The sequence below is a fragment of the Halichoerus grypus genome, chromosome X (assembly GCF_964656455.1).
Source record: "Halichoerus grypus chromosome X, mHalGry1.hap1.1, whole genome shotgun sequence".
NCBI lineage: Eukaryota > Metazoa > Chordata > Mammalia > Carnivora > Phocidae > Halichoerus > Halichoerus grypus.
In genome coordinates this window covers 17,570,803-17,590,843 of record NC_135727.1, presented here as the reverse complement: position 1 = coordinate 17,590,843, position 20,041 = coordinate 17,570,803, and the positions used below count along the sequence as shown (strand labels likewise).

Here is a 20,041-nt window from a genome sequence, read left to right as displayed (position 1 = left end):
CAGACACCTTGATTTCAGACTTTGGTCTCCAGCATGCTGACAGAATAGTGTCTGATGTTTTAAGCTACCTAGTGTGTGATACTTTGATGGCGGGAGCCCTAGGAAGCCAATACAGTGGACAAAGGTAGAAGTAGTTAGGAGGCCACTGGAATAGTCCAGTCAAGAGATGACGGGGCCCAGGATCAGGGTGGTAATGGTGGAGACGGTGAGAAACCACCAGATTCTGGATACATTATGAAGATAGAGCCAACAGATCTGCCAATGTACAGATGGGGTGTGAGAGAGGTTAGCTATTATTATCTGCATGAATCATTTAAACACTTACCGACATATAATATACACCCGTAACTGTCTATTTTTTCATTGCCTCAAATATGCCAGGTTTGAGGCTATTCAAACAAGGATCATTCATCAGGGAAATCAAAAGAAGTTATTTTGCTGTGCGATCAAAGGCTAAATCACATTCTTTCTCTGGGTCTCAATATCCTACGTGGTAAAACAAGAATGTTGAGCTCCATCGTGATGGAGAATAGAATAGAATCATGACCATATGATTCTATTATCATCGGGTGCCTTGTTGCCTTTGTATTGATCAGTTTCCAGAGGATAGTAAACTGTTTTCTGACTTCCATATTTGAAAACCAATCTTCAAGTCTGCAGTAGCCCTGAGTAACAGAACTCTCTGTCCTCTCTGTTGTTGATTTTCTGCCATTTCATACTTTGAATACATAAAAGAGTGACCCACCACATTTAAAAATAGAAGTACAGCAAGACCAAAGTAACCCTTTGTGCATTTTTTTCAGGGATATGAGAGCGGAATGGGGTTGCCTAATGGGAGTCTGGGACTCCATCTGAAATAAAGATTTGGAATTTTGAGTCTTGAGACTTCAGAATCCACTTCCTAGAGCACACCCTGAGCTATCACCATCTGTGTGCTTATATTTATATTTTTAGGGAGGTAATGAATTTATAAAAGAAGATAATTCTAATACTAATACTAATAGCAAACATTTATATAGAGTTTGCTATGTGTCAGGCATTGCTCTGAAGGTTTTGAAAGTATTAACTCACTTAATCCTCACAACGCTCCTATGAGCTAGGCACAATTATTATTCCCATTGTACAAACAAGGAAACTGAGGCACAGAGCTATTAAGATTCTTTTATTACATGAATAAGGGATCCTATACCAAGCAAAAATAAGTGGGGGCGCCTGGGTGGCTCAGTTGTTAAGAGTCTGCCTTCGGCTCAGGTCGTGGTCCCAGGGTCCTGGGATCGAGCCCCGCATCGGGCTCCCTGCTCTGCAGGAGGCCTGCTTCTCCCTCTCCCACTCCCCCTGCTTGTGTACCCTCTCTTCGCTGTCTCTCTCTCTGTCAAATAAATAAATAAAATCTTTAAAAAAAAAAAATAAGTGGAACCCTTTTAAAATAATTAAAACAGAAATGATAAATGTGAGGCAATGTGGAGACTTAATATGGAGAAAAGAGGTTTTGTCAGAATCCCACAAACTAATTCTGACAGGGTCCATAACAAAACACCCATGACTTTAGGCCTCTTCCTGCCTCCAACCCCTGTTGGTTGACATTGGTTCTCTAAGGAGGAAAAAGGAGACTGAGAACTAGGCCTCAGGGCTTCTGAATGCAACTTTGCCAGCTCCCAAACACCTGTTAGATCCGGTTCTCAAGAAGTTTTGAAGTTTCGAAATGTATCCTGGCACTGTTTCTAAATCAGTCCCTTGCTGGGGCTGGAGAAATTAGACTGTCCCTTTTCCAACGTGCTTAAACCTTTCACTTGAGATTCCAGAGCCAATGTTTCCTTTCTAGAAAATAGGGATGAGCCTTCCTAAAAGTCACAATTATTACAATCTTGAACCCCCCCCCCCTCCGCCGCAAACCCGCTCTGTTCCAGGCCCCACAGCCTTTGCTGGGTCTGTCGTTTGGTCAGGCCCAGCTGCGTCCAGATCGGCCCAGAGCCACCGTGTGTTATCAGTGTGTGTGACCAATTTGGTGATGGAAGAATCAGCAGCGGGCAACCGGGCTAATCCCAGTCTAAGAAGAACATTTATTCAGCCAAACACCGGGACTGGAGTCTCTAACATAATGAAGAACATGGGCTTGATCCCCCAACCAGATGCCGGAAGCTGGGAGCAAACTTTGAAGCTAGAAGAGAGCAGTGGTGTAGGACTGAGTGCCCCCAATAGATTTTACACACACATGGGTGCAGCAGTGGTTTGGGGGTGTTGTTTCCCGGTGACAAATGAGGAGGCCTGAGCTACCAGAGACACAAGCCCAGCCTCCCCCAGGGGCACAACGGGGGACAATGCTCTCCGGACACAGGGGCCCTTAGAACCCCCGCCAGAGGCAGAAATTCCGGCCAGACCATTGTGCAGAGGGGCAGGGGTGAGCGTGGGGGTGGGCGGCAGGGTGCAGTTCCCACATCGTTAGGGGCCCTGAAGCACAGCCAGGCCACTTTCCCGAGCTAACCCTCTCCAAAGTCAGGCCACTAAACGGCAGGCCTCGGGATGAGCTCTGTGCCACGCCCTCCTCCCCGCACAGTCGCCGCGTCCAGGTGGCTTTGTGAGTCACTCAGACCCTCCGTAATAAGCCCGCGGTGGGTGGGGCCGCCTCGCACTTTCTCGCCCCTTCCCACCCTGACTCAGCCCTCGGCCGATTGAGCTCCCATCGCCGGCGGGCCGCCGCCGCCGCTGTGCCCGCCCCACCGGGCATGCTCAGAGCCCGGGCGGGCTCCGACTGGCGGCAGGCAGCGGCCGGCGCGCGGCGCGGGGCCCGGGAGCCCCGGTCCCTTTAAATCCGGCCGGCCAGTTGCTAGGCAACGGCGCGGCCCGCGCTGGCGCTGCACTGCAGAGGCTCTGCCCCGCGCCGGCCCGGCCGGGTCGCGGTGGCCAGCGCCGAGCCCAGGGCTGCCGCCCGCCGGTGGTGCCTGGCTTCGGGGAAGAGGGGCCAGGGCCCGCCGGACCCCACCCACGTCTCCAGGTACGTGCGCGCGCGGGAGCGCCGGGGCTGCCCCGGACTCGCCGCTGAGGGACCCCGGGCGGAAGCACCCGGTCGCCCCGCACCCCCCCCACCCCCGCCACCGCGGACCACCACCACCGCCGCCCACCCCCCACCCCCACCCCCCACTGCGGCTCTCGGCTCTCCTCCGAACCCGGGGCGGGAGCTGGCGAGCGCCAGGGAGCCAGGGGAACAGGGTGTGGGAGTGGGGTGCGGAAGGAGGAGTGGGGTCAGGCCTCCCCGCTGCCCTCTCCCTCCGCCCCCCCACTCCCCCCCCAGAGGGTAGGGACTGGGGAGGTGGCAGGGAGCGCCCAGACCCGAGCCCCCTTCTCCCCACTGGAGGCAGGGATAGCAGGAGTTTGTGAACCATTTACCGAGAAAACCCCCAAACTATGCATGCATAGATACAGCTTTATAGCACGAATGTGACTTCCATACTAATAAAGTACTCAGCCTTTGGAATTAAGGTGACTCCGTATCTTTTCTTCTACAAGGAATAGTTTGACGCCAATTAACAAAGAATTGGAGGGTAAAAACAGTTTACAGGGCCCAGTTTTCAATGGTACTTTGCTTCACTCTCAGTATCTGCCAAACAATAGGGAAGACGATTTGTCCCGTGAAGTGAGCACTTGGCTCAAATGTTAGGACCCTGAAAGATGAAGGCAAAAAAAATCGAGATCGCTTGCCTTTTTAATGATTTCACAAATTAACCCGACTCCGAGGGAGGGAGGCAAGGCCCAGGCTCCAGCCCTTTGCTAACGTGGCTCTTGGCACGCTCATTAATAACAAGCATGCTCCTGTGGCCACTAGCAGTGGCCCATTTGCTCAGTAGGTGCTAAAGGCTGGGAGATACCGTGTGGAATAACCTGCCACCATGGTTCTTGTCCTATTTGGTATTTGCATTGCTTGGGGACGCAAGACTTGGTGGCATGACAGTTGGGAAAGTGGGTTGGCAAGTTAAAAAGAAAACTTGCTTCAAAGTGTCTGGCATCACATTTTAGATAGGCCACACGGCATTCTAAGTATATCACTTGTCATTTTAAGCTACATCTCAGATATAAACACGGATTTGGGCATTCTGGTTAATTATATTTTCTAATTATGCTGTGGGGATTTTATTTTCAGTTCAAACTGGAGAAGGAGAACAACGGCATCCAACAGAAGACCTTGGACGTCGGAGAGTGTAAGTACCCTTGTGCTGGCTGGTATCTTGTTACTGTTGGTGTTCAGAAGCCCAGAGCCTGACCCAACATCGAGTCTGCAACCTTGTAACTAGATTGTTAATCTGCATTGTCAGTAGAATCTCAAAAAAGCCTCACGAAAATACAAAAGAAAAAGTGTCCTGGAGACTTTCGCTAAGCCAAATAAACTTTGAGGGAAAAAAATAAAAATAAAAATAAAAAATCCTCCCATGTTCCCCAAAATACTATTGCATAAACCAGAGGAGAAATTAAAAGTATGTACAAAAACTCGGTTAGAATTGCAGCATTATAGAATTTCCAGAAAGAATATTCAGGCTTGCTCATTCAACAGATATTTGTTGGTGGTTACTATGTGTAGGGAAACAAAGAAGAATAGGATGCCAGGAGATCACAGTGTATCAGCGAAGTAGAAGTATGATGAAATGCTGTCGAAGCAGCATGGGAAAAACTTGAGAGTGCAGAGTCATCCTCGCTAATACTCAAATTGGTACTCCAACTGTGATATTTCTAAGAAGTTATTGGAGGCTCTGAAAAACACTGGGGCATTTGGAAAGTTCCGGGTAAAGCAACTGGAGATAAAATGCAAATATCTCCAGTTGTGGAAAAGACTACCTTAGAATCACTTTAGCTTCAGAAATGTGGGGGCATCGGCCACCTTCGGGATTTGGGGCTGGCCTGCCCTGAGGATGCATGCTAAATTAATGTAAGATTTGAGTTTAGGGTCCTCACTGCTTGTTTTAATAGCACCTACATTTCCCCCCCCAAAACTGACTCTTTCTGGGGTGTGATAACTTCAGGCTGACAACTTTGGAGCACATCTCTTTGGAGAAGGGTTGGGTTGTTTGACTGGCTGGTTTCTGTTCCAAAGGAGGGTAAGGAAAATCTGAAAAAGAACAAAACCTGTTGTTTACAGTAGACTACAGTTGCTTCCGTTTTTTGTTTTTATTCGTTTCTCTTAACCACCTGTGAAATGGGTATCTATTGTCCCTATTTTATACTGGGAGAAACTGAAGCTCACATAAGGTAAGTTTTCCCATTGTTCTAAAGTGTGGGAGTCAAGATACCTGCCACCCCTCAGGACTTTTTCACTATAATCCTCACACTCAGTTCCTTTCGCAAGAACTTCCTTTTCCTTCGTCCCCACAATTTTGCACGCTAACAACGTGTTCCCCCACCTTGACTTCAGACACTTCATTTGGGTCCTCATTTTGGTATTTAACATTTTTCTGCAAGCCAGTGGTTCTCAAGAGGGTGGAGAATGGAGAAGCTCCCCTAGAGGGGCCAGAATCTTCTCAAATAAGGAGAGAGGGTAATGATGGTAGTGCTTTGTGCCTGGGAACAGTGGAGGCAGAAAAAAAGATCGAGAACTACTGCTTTTAAGTGAGAACAGATCAGACAATTGAGCAAAGAAGCCAGGCCAGTGACTTTCTTTGTAGCAGACTTTTTTTTTTTTTTCTCCTTCCTTATTTTGGCCAAGCAGTTTTTCTGAGGGTTGGGAGAACTGAAACCATCCAAGAATAATGGGGAAAAGTTCCCTGTGCTAAGAAGGGCCCTTTGTCTTCCCCTTACTGCTCCTGGGCTGTGACTACAAGCCACGCCTCTAGTCGAGGGTGGCTGGGGGGCTGAGTGCCGTGACAACAGTTTGACCGTCCCAGGTTGGAGATGACCTTTTGCAACTGCCATTCCCAATTTACGAAGTTTGTTTGGGATGAAATACTCTGACGAGGGGAGGGGGTGGGGGAAACCTCTGGAGGTTTTCCAGAACTGTTTCCCAGTCCCTGCCTACCCCTGCCTGGAAGAATGATCGCATTTTGCAGACAGATGTAGATTTATGCAAAAGAGATGGTCCTGAAAGTTTGAAATCAAATTCCAATGTAAATGAGATAAGGCAACGGGGGGGAAAAAAAAAAGGTCTTTGATTTTTAGCTAAGCAAATTTCCCTAAAGCATGTGATTTAAAAAATGAATGTTTTAGAAAACAAATAATTAGATTTCACATATTTAACCACTTATCCACGTTAATATGAGTCTATTCCCCAGGGCCCCCTACCTTGAAAATGGAAATGAGATGGTTTTGTGGGTTTCTCCTTTCACGGCAAATAGCAGTGCATTATTTTCTGGAGCTCTTCGAGGATAGCTGTGCGTTCACCTATGATTTTTATGGCATGGTTTGCCTAAAGATCCATAATAAATGATCACTCTTTGCTTAGCTCTCAACAATTCTTTTATGTTACATCACATTACATTATAAATTTATTTGCAATTTATTTTATCAGTGGTTCCCAAATTCTTTAGATGAATATAAACCACTTCCATGAGTCAGGAGATCCCTTACTCCACCAAAATGCCCTACTACTTTGCCACCGAAAAAAGAAAGTCACCAGAGGAGAAATGGTGATGTTTTCAGAGAGACACTAACTAGAACGATCAGGAGTCTGTTATTAATTTATGTCAGGCACAAATGAATAGATGTCGCCGTATTATGGACACCCTTGTCTTAACAGCGCAGTCCCAAGGACTTCTGGGGGATTGCTGTCTTAGAGGACCATTAATGGTATTTTTGCCACATGACTTTATATTGTTTTCCTGTGTTCTGGCTTGTTTGTTTCTTCCAATTTTTCATCTCTCTTGGACCTCCTTCCCTTACCCTTTAGTCCTTCAGTGACCAATGTAGTGTTAGGGAGGCAGTTACAGTAATAAATATTCACAATTGACCCACTAAAAAGGCATGCTTATACTTCCAGTAATGGCTTCTGGTTTGATTTGCCCTATGCTGCGACAAATTACCCAATCAAGTTTATTGAGAGCAAAATGGCTGCCCTGGCAGGGTAGAGGAACGTCATTGTTTCAAAGCATATTCCTTGGCCTTGCCAGAGAATACTAATGTCATACTTGTTCTGCATAAAAAACAAACAGTGCAGTTTGGGAAGAGAAAATGAGACTGGCAGCTTTTACCCCCCAGTCTGCGCTTTGCCACACTCTGTGACTAGATTTGGGAACAAGCCCTTCAAGAATATCTTGCCAAAGAAAGAGGAAAAAAAAAAAAAAGAAAGAAAGAGAGAAAGAGGAAAGAAAGAAAAAGAAAGAAAGAAAGAGGCAGCTCAGAGACCCCTTGACCCTGTCCTGTGTAAGCCATGGGAGGGAAATTCCAGAAGGCTTTTCAAACCTTTCTCTTTCTGTCCTTTGATATGTGACATGCAATTCTCCTTACCCTCCCCCCTTCATTTTTCCTCTCTCCTTTTGTGGCCCTTTAAAAAAAGTACCTAAGCTCTGAAAATAGCGGGTTGTTTTCTTTCAGTTTGTGGAATGAAACCTAGCAGAAGAATAAAGAGGAATTTTAGAGCAAGCACTGACCTGGGAGACAGGGTCTCAGTTTTACCACTACAGGCTGTGAGCACTCGGTCAAGTCACCTGACGTCTCTGAGCCTCGCTTATAAAATAACTGGACTCTTCCCAGTTCTTTGAGAAGCACTCACTGTATCAGGAAAGTGTACGGAGGCTCAAGGAAGAAAGGTAGTGAAATTGAAGAGAAAAAAAACGCGTGTATGTTTTTGCCAGAGATTTATGGGAGGGTTGGAGATAGAAGTCACTTTCTCAGGGTGCAAACTTATTAATGAAAAGAGTTTTTTCTGTTTTAACCTTTTTCTGTACCCAGATCTCAATCTCAGATTTCTCGTTATCACTATCTCCAGGAATACAGTTATGTCGTTATCACTATGTCCAGGAATACAGGAATACCTTACTTGCCCCCTTGCACACCTCCCTTCCCGATCAATCTCCCAGTGCCTTTCATCCAGAGTTAGGTACAAGGAATCTCCCATTGTCTCCCATTGCTACCTGATTAGAAGCATTTGTGTCTTTTACAGAATTGTCTGGTGAAACTGTGACTGCTAAAAAATGTGACTGGCAATTAGCTTCACTGTCTTCTATCTTTCCTCTGTTCCTTTCTCTTCTGACCACCATGATAACTCCCAGCCGTTTGCATTCATATTCCTAAGAGAGGAGAGAAACCAGGGTTAGGATGATCTTCCCCTTTAAGGAAGGATAGAGCATAGATGCTTCTGGGTGGTGATTTAGTAGAATAATAAAAGTCAGAAAGGACTATTTCAAGAGAAAGGAGATGATGCTTCAATGGCAAACATATACCATGAATTTCAAATCTCCGCTTATTACTGTGGTCTGGTTAACCAAACTTAAATAAAGCTTGGTTTATGGCTTTTGAACCAATCATTCTAACACCTTCACTGAATATCTGTATCTTTCCCTTTCCTCAAAACCAAGTAGTTGCTGGTGGGGAATGTACCCTTGGGGATAGCGAGTCCCTTCCCTCTTTCTTGGGTGGGATTAGGCATGTTCAGTACACGATAGCAAGTTTACTCTCTTACCATATCAAGGGAAACCTAACATTTAAACTACTGGTGTTAAGAAAACATACTGGAGAGATGATATACCAAAAAGTGGTTATCTCAGAGCCATGGGATTATGAGGGAGATTCCTTTTGTTTTTTGTGTTTTTCTGTATTTTCCAAAATTCTACAAAGAGCTTCCACTACTATTAGAATCTTTAAATTATATGCAATGTTATGTAAATATGTATTACATACTAAATAATATTACAACATTATAATCTTGAATAATAGTAAAGCAAATATTACTTTAAAAAAGGAACGCAGCAATTGCCATTTTCAGAGTTGCCAAGATAAAATTGTATTTGTGTGCATGGGAAAAAGAGATGCAGGCATCCTTTGATTTTTCTCAGTGGTGATGCTGCAAATGCATTGCAGCAAGTGAATGTATAAACCGCAGAAAGGGACCCCCTCCTTTTTCTCCCCCTTTGGCAGTCACTGCAGTTGCTGGTTTGGTGGTTTCAGATGTCAGTGGCCTTTCAGTGTGTTGCTTGGGTCCTTCTTCCTCCCTACTCTGAGAAGTAGTTATATTTGATCAGACATTTCCGTATGTTAGGAAAGCTGTGTGTTATGGATTCTCTTTGAATAGGGAAGACTCCTCTTGGAACAAATAAATATCCTCTAATTTTTAGAAATTGGGAAAGTTGGTTGCGATTTGGTATGTCATGTTTTCACCTGAAAACTACACCTGGGGTCAGTATCTCGAGAAGAACACATTCGGCGGCATGGATATTTTCACTCATTGACATTCGGTTCTCATCATGAAATTGCTGTCAAAATGGATAGAATTCTGTACACTTGGCAGTCTTGCCTAAAAGCAAAGCCCAAGACTGGAATAGCAGGAATTTGCAGGTCAAGACAGAAGGGCATTTGGCAGAGTTACTCACAAGGAAGTCTGCATGGTATACTTTACCAAAAGCAGCTCACATTGCATTAAGCCCTGATGTTTTAGTCACTTTAAAGAATGAATAAATAGTCCAATGTAAAAGAACTAGAAAAAAAAACCAAGCACATTGGAAGCACAGGTAGTAACCTACTATTAATATTAACCTGTTAATTTGAAATCACTTTTATTCTTTAGAAGCAGTTCATTTTCATGTGTACGGTTGCTTTCTCATAGAAACGTTTTCTCTACAGTAAATAGCCCAAAGTGTCCGTTGATTGATTATACTGCATAGCAACAGAGAAGTTTAACGCTGGAAGAGTCTGTGACACGTAACTGGTGTTCAGTTCATAAAAGAGGGACCTGAAGCTCGTCCTCCACTATTGAGGTTCTTTCCCCCGTGAGCCACTACAAGTAGTTCTTCCCATTACACCAGCTGCCAGTGTAAACAGTGTGCCTTGATTTTAAATTTTGTTTTTCAGGAATTGGAAGACGTACCTGGAGAAATGGACGCTAGAAGAAAACACTGGAAGGAGAATATGTTTGCTCCTTTCTTTAGTGCACAGGATGTTCTAGATGAGGCTTCTCAGCCTGAATCTTCTTCTGAACAAATGACTTTAGATAAAGCCAATAGAATAGAAGGAATTTATAATTTGTCTAGTAGAAAGTTTCAAGAAGAAAATAAATTTAAGAGGAAAGAATTTATTTCTCAACTAAATGAAAAAGAACAAGAACCAAATTTAAGAGAGAGAAAGATAAACATTTCAAAAAACGAAGCAGACACAAATTCTGTCTCCTGTGACTCATCTAATTTGGATGTGGTGACCGAAGAAAGCTTTAACAGCACAGAAGACCGTTCTACCTGGAGTACAAAGGAATTACCAATCCTACCCCGACCAGACATAAAGAAGAAATTTACCGAAGGAATGTCTCCAAAACTTCGCCTGAATCTTTTGAATGAAGAACTGGAAGAACTTAACATGAAATGTAGGAAAATAGAAGAGGAATTTGAAAATGCTGAAAAAGAACTTTTGAACTCCAAAAAAGAAGTCTCCGCCAAACCCCTCAAGTTTCAGGAAACAGGGGGAGAAACTTCGAAGAAAGACTGGGAGCTTCAAGCTTTAAGAAATGACCTATCTGAGAAAGCGACAAATGTCCAGAACCTAACCGAAGAGCTCCAGCAAGCCAAAGAACTCATCCACAGGCTGAGCCTAGAGAACCGAGATTTAAAAGAGGCCGTTAGGAGACTCAAGCGTCAGACAGAGATCGGAAACGCACTCCTGAAGGAAGAGATGAAACTGTATTATGAGCTAGAGGTGGAAAAGATCCGCGGGGAGCTGGACGCCATCAAGAACGAGCTGAGAGCTGAGAAGGCTCTGCAAGCCAGAAATAACAGGGCCCTGGAGTTGCTTAGGAAACACTTTGCTTCCGTGACGTCATCAAGTACCCTGGACAGCTTGACGGAGGACTTTTTTTAAAACTCAAAAAAATTAAAAAAAAAAAAGCCTCTCATGAGGCAAATCATAGAGCCAAATCAGTGTTTCTCATGCTTTCTTTGTGTGCTACTTAAAATGTGGGCGATGGGAAAGTAGGTGTTCATTTGGGTGGAATCAGGCTATCCATAAAAGTGTGTGAGCATTAACTTCAAAGCTTCTGTTTTCTCCTTCTCGGGATGGTATCACGAGAGTCCAAATGGAAATGAATCTTCAGAAATCTCTTTTTTATATATATCTATTTCACTCAAGACATGTAGTGATTCACCAAATCATTTACGAATACAAATCAACAGCCATTTTGTGATCTTGTGAGCAATATGTCCTTGGCACATGAATATTCTTCCATCTGTGTTCGTTGATGTTAACAATAAAAATCTTGTTTGTGTGTATAAGCATAACATGTGTCTCTGGGTCTTATAGCTGCCTGTTCAGACTCAATGGGATACTAAAAATGTATCTGCTTTCTTTGAGATCCAACCTTAATTAGGCACATATAAACATCTCCGGAAAAAATGCAGCTTTCCCCCCGCCCCCTGCTGTTTTCCCCATGCTTTCTCCCTTGACCTGGCCACGGTTCCCATAGACTGCAAGACGACTTAAGAGACATGGCTGTGACCTTTGCTAGAGCCCTGATTTTGTCTGCAATAGCTTTTGCATTTTCTTGTGTTGACCAGCAAGGGGCGTTGTTGACACAGTTCTTCCCAAATTCTACCAGGAAAACTTATACAAGCTTCCTGCCGGGTTTGTATCACCCACTGGCTGGGGCTGGAGTGAAAGGTAGAAGATGTCACCTAGGTAAGCTCTTAGCCAGCTGGCTTGATTTGTATGGGAATCCAGTCCTGTCAGGGGCCTGGGCAATGACAATTTTGTACTTACAGAGAATACAAAGGTACTGCTTCGGTCCTTTGGTGGAAATGCTAGGCCCGTTGAGTCTGTGCATTTGCTTGTATCAATCACCACGATCTCTTGTAATAGCAGTTCTGTTTGCACGGTGTTTTTAAGTCCAATGAGCCAAACGTAATTACAGGTACAATTGTAAGGGTTTAGGTGTCTTCCCTGATGGGAAATCCCCAAACTAGAAGTCCAGACACTTGAGGTCTAGGACCTGTTTTGCCATTAACTAGCTAATTAACCTTCCAGGCTTAAAAGTCCTCATCTGTAAAATGAGGGAGTGCATCTCTCATCCAAATTCTGTTCCGTTCTGATGTTCTCAGCGGTTTGATTTGCAGGTCTAACTATACCTGTGAAGTAGAATTCCTGTGGTATTGGATGCATTCAGTTCTAATACTTGGGGGACCTTCTTGGCAGACCCCTCCCCTTTCAAAGGAAATATACACAGGCTCTTTTTTTTTTTTTTGGTAGTTTGAACACCCCCATATACTATGTCAGTAATAAATCAGGAGAAGAAACAAATGAGGTCATTTGTTCTTTCTCGTTTCCTTTATTCCCTAAGGTCGGGGAAGGCACTGAAGGGAGGCAGACTACCCTGACTTGGAGGCCGAGCAGGGTGTGCCTGGCCCGGGAAGATCGGACTAAATAGGAAGATGGTAATCCTTGGTGCTTTCTGACTGGGCCCCGATAACTTAACCTGGGTGCTGGCAGCCTGCAGAAAGGGGCAGATGACCTTCAGGTTTCTGGTGTCCCTGGCTTCCCACCAAGGGTCTAGGCGCAAAAGCAAACTAGGAACAATTTGCCTGTTTGGCTCTCTTCCTCTTTACCCCCTTAAAAGTTAGCCCTTTGTCCTTGCCCCAGAAAGACTCTCTGTCCCTGACTGCTAGTGTGCAGAGCCGCTTACATGTTTAAAATATTGCACAAATTGTGTTAAGCCACTAGGCTCAATTTTCTTAGTATATTTCAATTTTTAAAAAGGAGTTTTTACTCCAGGAGACTTTCGGTCAACCAACCACACATCTAAAGTCTTCAGTGACAAGTTGGTTTATCTTGCATGAGTTTGTATGTGTGCTTATGTGTGCCTAGGGGGCAGGGAAGGAGTGTGTCTAGAAAAGATAAGCACATGGCTTAGCCCATCTCTGGGAGGGGGTGTATTTCTTGGAAGGAGCCAGGACACAGATTCTTTTTTCTCTAGATTTATTTATTTTAGAGGTGGGGAGGGGCAGAGGGAGAGGGAGAGAAACTTCAGCAGACTCTGTGCTGAGCATGGAGCCCCACATGGGCCTCAATCTCACGACGCTGAGATCATGAGCTGACACCAAGGGTCGGGCACCTGACTGACTGCGCCACCCAGGTGCCCCTAGAACACAGATTCTTGATGAGACAGCCTGGGATGCTGAGCCCCAGTAAGGCCTGCCCTACAGAAAGGCCCTGTGAAAATCATAGGTCCAGACACTAACCAGGGAGAGAATATACAATCACCAGGTCCAGAGGGCCGAGGAGAAATGGAAGCAACGTTCACAGAGCCAACAGTCTGGAGCTGGGAAGGGGTCACACCTTTTGACGCTTTTTTTAATTCTTATATATTTTAAAAAGATTTTAAGTAATCTCTACACCCAACGTGGGGCTCAAACTTACAACCCCGAGACCAAGAATCCCATGCTCTACTGACTGAGCCAGCCAGGCACCACCCACCCCCAGTGCTTTTATTTTTTAAAGCAGGGCTATAATGAGCTGGGAGAAAACTGGGCAGTTAACTGTTTTCTTCATGAGCAGATGTGAACAGCACTGGGTTGACATGGCTTAAAGAGGCAGAATCAAGGCAGACGCAAATACTCTGTCCCATTGTCGCTGTAATCACATTTGTTGCATTAGGTGGCTCCCAATTTTGATTAGAATATTTTGTCACTGATGGGGCGCCTGGGTGGCGCAGTCGGTTAAGTGTCTGACTCTTGGTTTTGGCTCAGGTCGTGATCTCAGGGGTGTGGGTCTCTGCACTTGGTGCAGAGTCTGCTTGGGATTCTCTCTCCATCTCCCTCTGCCCCTCCCCCCCTGCCCCCCCCCCGCTCTCTTTCTCTCTCAAATAAATAAATAAATCTTTTTTTTTAAAAAAAGAATATATTGTCACTGAACCTTCTAGTATATCAAACGGGAGATGTGGAGGTTTTTTTTTTTAGCGGGAGTAGCACATCAGGCCACTCATCCCTTTAACTAATCTGTTGGATTAAATATTTGAAATCAGCAATGCAATTGCACACCATTCCCCACCAACTCCCAATTCCTTCCCTACTAAGAAGCATGGGCTGTCACAGGGTGCTAGGAATATCTGTTCCACCTTGGGTTCACAATCCAGTTCTAGAAACATTTGCTAAGCACTTATTACCATCATTCATCACTTCTGAGACATACCTTTTTTTTTTTTTCTTTTTAACATTTTGACATCCCCGAATTTGGGACACGTCTTCAAATCAATGGCATATTATAGTATAATTGTCAGTTTTTAAAAATCTTTCTTAGTGGTTCATAAAATGATGGTATATCTTACAATCAGTAGGGTTTTAGATTTGATGAAATATGGCATGTGCTAGGCTGGGGATATCAGGATAAAAGGATTTATGACTAAGACAGGTCTCTGACTTCAAGGATCTTACTTATGCTATACTAGTCGTGCTGTTGGGAGCACAGAGGAGGATCAATTAATTCTGCCTGTGGGGCCGGGAAGGACTTCATAAAGGAGGTGACATTTGAGCTGGGCCTTGAAGGATAAGAAGGATTTTTCCAGGCAAAGCATGGGGGCAGGGGCAGGGGCATTTCTGGAATGTGAATGTGGAAGATCTCTTTGGCTCCTCAGAGGACTCTTAACAGCAATGAACAAGAACACGGGGATGATGCATGTTGCTGAGTCTTCAAGTCCCCTTTGAGGTTCTGCTCTGAAAACTGTGATTCCAACTGTTTTGTTCATTTGCCGATAGACTGGAGAATGCAGGTCTCATGACATCAAGACCAGGTTCCAGATAACAAACTGCAGGAAAAAATTTTCCTGGTGCCACTGTCCCTTGGCCGCCATCATTTTTGTTTTGGAAACAAAAGACCTAAGAGGTTTTGGTCATGATACCCAGCTAAGTCCACCCTGAGTGGTCTGGTTGCAGAAACGTGTGAAAGAGAAACACCACGCTGTGCCTCTCTTGGAAGAGCCAGAATAGCACAGAGATTAAGTGCACAGACTTTGATATCCGCTTACTAGCCGCGTGACCTTGGGCAAGTTGCATAATCCCCCGAAACTCAGTTTCCTCATTTTGTAGGATGCGGTTTATAAATAGTGTTGTTGAGAGGTTAACAAAAGATCACAGTCACTGGGCATCACCCTTGTTGGTATCACCATTATTGTTGCATAACTGACAAGGGGAAATTGACCAAGTCTACTTGCCTCCTCCCAGCTATTACTCTTGCCCAGCTTTTCACACTTATTGTCCCTCCAGTTGTGTTCTCTGGAGAGAATATGGTAAACTCACCCACGGTACGTGTATCGATGATGTGTGATGTGCCTGAGAAGGTGCGACAAGTTGCAGGGAGGCTATTTCTATTTTACTTGTATATGAAGCCTTAAAGCCAGAGTGTTGAGTCTGTCGTGATGGACTTACTGGCCTCAGGACAGACCCTGTAAAGGGAATTTTCTTGGGTTAGAGCCTACCCAACCCCCCTCCGATCAGCCCAGTGTAAGGCTGGCCCCTGGCCCTGGCAGGCGGAATACCAGAAGCGGGAAGAAAGCCCTGCTCCAGTGCTCCAGTGGGAAAAAGCTCATCTAGGAAGAGGGAATGGAGACAAGAGAGGCTATTATAGTATTTTCCATTTCCCCTTGGCACGGGGAGCCATGCAGCTGGGGCCCCACCACTACAGCTGCTCAGATAAGAATAAGTCATTGTCTTCCTCTTTGTACCCGTAAGACACTGACGTTGTAGTCCCCCTTGTATTGTAGGTGCATTCTCCTTTCCATAAGGAGCATCGAGGTGGCATCTCTGCGGTGTGGTGGCCAGAGCAGCATCTGGCTCTGTCTCTTCTCCCCTCTCTCACCACTGATCCCACCCAGTCTTCTGATGATTGCTACATTTCAGCGGGCTCAGGTTGCCATTCCCCCAGGAGACTGGGTTTATACCTGGTTCTCTGAGGTATCCTTGAAGCATCAACGGTTGTTGTCGTGTATATTCTCAGACCATGATGGGAGACACACCTGAGAGATTCTCTTAGAGTCACTAGTACCCTAGGCCGCAGTTGGGCTGTGGGTTAAAGCCTAGCTATAAAACCGTGTTACGTGTCACACACTTCCACGTATGTCGTCTTAGGCGATCTGCACAATCCTTGATCATCAGATGAGGAAACCGAGGCTCAGAGTTATTAAATGATCTATTCAATATCACTGACAGTAAGTGGTGGGTCTAGAATCCAAACGCAGACTGTCCAACTCCACAGAAGATGCTCGTTCCATTATATCAGGCCACCTTTTGTGCTAAAACTTGTGAACCAAAGGCTCAATCACCATAGAGGTTATTTAACTTTCTCAAAGACAAACTGGTTTATTACTGCGATCTGAGCTCAACCTGAGTCAGCCATTTCATCAATAGCTGACACGAACAGTCAAGATGCATGTCATGATTGGAAAAGACCATAAAGTGTGCAAGTCTTCTGGTGATGGGTTATTAGGTTTACCTAAAGGACACAGCATCCTCTTCTTAAATATTTTACTTTTATTTTTTTAAAGGCTTTATTTTGTTAATTCTTTTATGCAATCTCTACCCCCCAATGTGGAGCTCGAACTCATGATCCTGAGATCAAGAGTCGCATGTTCCACTGGCTGAGCCAACCAGGTACCCCTTTAAAGATTCTATTTTGGGGGCACCTGGGTGGCTCAGTCGGTTAAGTGGCCGACTCTTGGTTTCGGCTCAGGTCATGATCTTAGGGTCCTGGGATGGAACCCCACATTGGGCTCTGTGCTCAGAGGGAGTCTGCTTCAGGATTCTCTCTCTCCCTCTGTCCCTCCCCTCACTCACTCTCTCTCTCTAAAATAAATATTTTCTAAAAATTTTGTTTTTAAGTAATCTCTACACCCAACGTGGGGCTCAAACTCACAACCCCGAGATCAAGATTCACATGTTCCACTGACTGAGCCAGCCAGGAGCCCCTAGCATCCTCTTCTTAAAGCAATGACATTAACCATAATAGTGATGTAAACAAAAGCAATTGAAATGTGCAGCCCAATTGCCAGCTGTCTAAAGCAAGCTCCAGCACCAATGGAACCAAATTAATAAACAAGCAGGACTCTTTGATTAATATTCATTGTCACATTGGGGTCAGATTGTTTTTTCTTATAATTCAAAATAATTTATTGTATTTCATCCAATATTTATTTTTTTCCTTGGAATCTTTGCCTCCTAAAGTTTTCACTGAAAGCTGACTACTTTTTTTTTTATTTTTAGAGAGAGAGAAAGAGTGGGGGCAGGGGGAGCAGAGGGAGAAAGAGAATCTTAAGCAGGCCCCACACCCAGTGTAGAGCCCGACACAGGGCTTGATCTCATGATCCTGAGATCATGACCTGAGCCGAAATCAAGAGCCGGATGCTTAACCGACTGAAATCTGACTACTTTTTAAGAAAAAAAAAAAAAAAATGCTGTGGGCCCCCTTGCTGCATAGAGAGGGTTAAACATGCTTGATGATTTAAACATTTCCTTTTTATTCTTTCCTTGATGCCCTGGAAAGCTTCTCAAAGTTACAGTAAATAAATCATATTCTGTTCACTCATAATTGAAACAATTCTTGAAAAAACAAGTTCAGGATCTCTTTAGTAAAATATCTTCGATAACAAGACAAAACATTTTCTTCAGATTTACAAATTTATTCAAGATTTTGCAAAACAGTATCTCCCCTTCATAAAATGAAGTGGAAGAAAATCTGGGGAGCTGCTTCTGGCGTTAATAAATGTGGGTTATGTCAGCGGAGAGCCTGGAGGCCATTTCTGGTTTTGAGGTAATCAACCTTTTAAAATGCATAATATACTTTTATGTGGTTTTAATGAGTACAAAATATATATTTGCATGTAGCATAAGGACTTTCCCCCCATAAAACATGAGTTATCTGAAATCTTTTCCTTTGGGTATATATTAGGGCGTGCTTATAAATAAAGTGCTGAGAGCAAGGGGCTCCAGATCCTCTGCTTGGGCCAGGGAAGAGTGGTGTACTAGAAAAAGCATGAAATGTGGGGTTTACCTGGTTGGGTTCATTGGTAGAAGATACTGAGATGGAGTTTGGGGTGCCGGAAGTTTATTAGGGATCAACACCTGTGAAGGAAAAGGAGCAGAAGCAGGATTGAGCAGAGAGAGAAGTCCAGTTGCCATGCGAATCCAACAAAGCCTTGGCAACCCCAGGCAGAGAGCTCTGGAGTCTTGTCCATCAGTGACCTGTGTAGGGCAGAAATGGCTGAGCCTTTGTAGCCCTGCCTCGCTTGGTCACCAGACACAAGCTGCGTCTGGAAGGGTGTAACTTGGGACAGAGGGACTCTCTGCAGATAAGGCAGACCCTGAAGGAACCCACAGCTGGAGATTGTCTGCTGAGCTCTCTCCTCTCTGTTGGGCAGCAAGTCCTTCCTTGAGGGAGACCTGGGTGGTGCATTTTGTGGCCTATCACAGTCCTTCCCTGGCATCTCTCCTTCTGGATTCCTTTGGGCCTCTCTTCCCGAGGAGCAACGGAAGAGTTTAGTGGGACTAACTCACAGCCCCCACCTCTGCAGCTGGTCTTGGTCTGCAGTGGATACTCAATGCCTCCTTCCTTCACTATCCATTCTAGGTCACTCTCGCCCTTAGCTACTGCCCTCTGGTGGCCTCAGTGGACCCTCATCTCTGCGGAGACTGAACCCTTGGTCATTATGCCCTTCTCAGCCTGGGGCTGCTGTACCTGCCCACTTACAGTCACCACTGGGCAAGGGAGTACCAATATGCCCAAGTGGCAACATGTTTCCACACACAGTTCTCCATACCTCCGTGGTGTAACCGCAGCCCTACCTCCTCCTGATAGTCATCAGTTACCCCTGCCAAATCAGGGAGCCCTCTTCTGGCCTGCTGGTCCCTGGACACAAGGAGCTCAAAGTGCCCAAGCAAAAGCAGTAGCTTATAGTTCAATGGGATTCTCGCTGTGCCCACAGAGAAGGTGTGCCCCCTTTTGAAGACCAGGTCCTCTAGTCCTGTAGAGGTACAGGGATGGTAAGCACAAAGTTCCTGCATTAGTCAGGATTCACTCAGAGAAGACCCATTAAGAGATTTAATTTTAGGGGCGCGTGGGTGGCTCAGTCGGTTAAGGGTCTGACTCTTGGTTTCGGCTCAGGTCGTGATCTCAGGGTCGTGAGATCGAGCCCCGCGTTGGGCTCCACGCTCAGCACGAAGTCTGCTTGGGATTCTCTCTCCCTCTCTCTGCCCCTCCCACTTGTGCTCTCTCTCTCCCTCTAAAACAAATAAATCTTTAAAAAAGAGGGAGATTTTATTTTTACATCTGTATAATATACATCTATCTGTTATCTGTCTGTCCATCTATCTATGTATCTACCTATCAATAGACATCTAGAGATTTCACCTTACTCACTTGTGGGAGCTGGTTAAATAGCCTCCGCAGCCCTCACATCTAATGCTGGAACTTGAAGTCTGCAGGGCCGTCGGGAGGCGATGGGGTCAAGTGGGAGAGAACAGGGACAAACTAGAACCCAGGAGCATGAGCTGGACCCCAGCAGGAGGATGATCAGAGTCTGTATCAGTCCCTCATTGTCTCCAGCAGAAGCTGATGCTCTTTGTCCATCACTACACACACGCGCGCACACACACACACACACACACACACGCACGCACACACACAGGGCCCTGGTCCAGGAGTCTGAGAAGCTCCAGGAAGGTTGAGGGCAGCGGCTGCAGCCTGGTCATTGCCGCGCCCCAGGGAGATGAGCCGCTGCGTCAGGGACACTGGAGGTGAGCTACCACTCCACGTGGTGCCCCTGCACTGAACCTCCGGCACAGAAACGAGATGCTAGGCTCCCGCTTCAGCACGGCCCACTCAATCTGCAACCCATCTCACAGGCCAAGGGATTGGGAAATGCAGTTCAGGCTCAGCAAGGTGTCACGTG

The 20,041-nt window shown here is 45.4% G+C and overlaps 1 protein-coding gene across 1 annotated transcript; it reads left to right on the top strand.

The window, feature by feature from the left end:
• The first annotated feature begins 2,786 nt into the window (after window positions 1–2,786).
• On the top strand, window positions 2,787–11,393 carry CCDC160 (coiled-coil domain containing 160). Its single transcript, XM_036099880.2, has 3 exons — window positions 2,787–2,992; window positions 4,136–4,193; window positions 9,982–11,393. The coding sequence occupies exon 3, from the start codon at window positions 10,006–10,008 to the stop codon at window positions 10,975–10,977; it is 972 nt and encodes a 323-aa protein (XP_035955773.2). The 5' UTR covers window positions 2,787–2,992; window positions 4,136–4,193; window positions 9,982–10,005; the 3' UTR covers window positions 10,978–11,393.
• The last annotated feature ends 8,648 nt before the right edge of the window (window positions 11,394–20,041 follow it).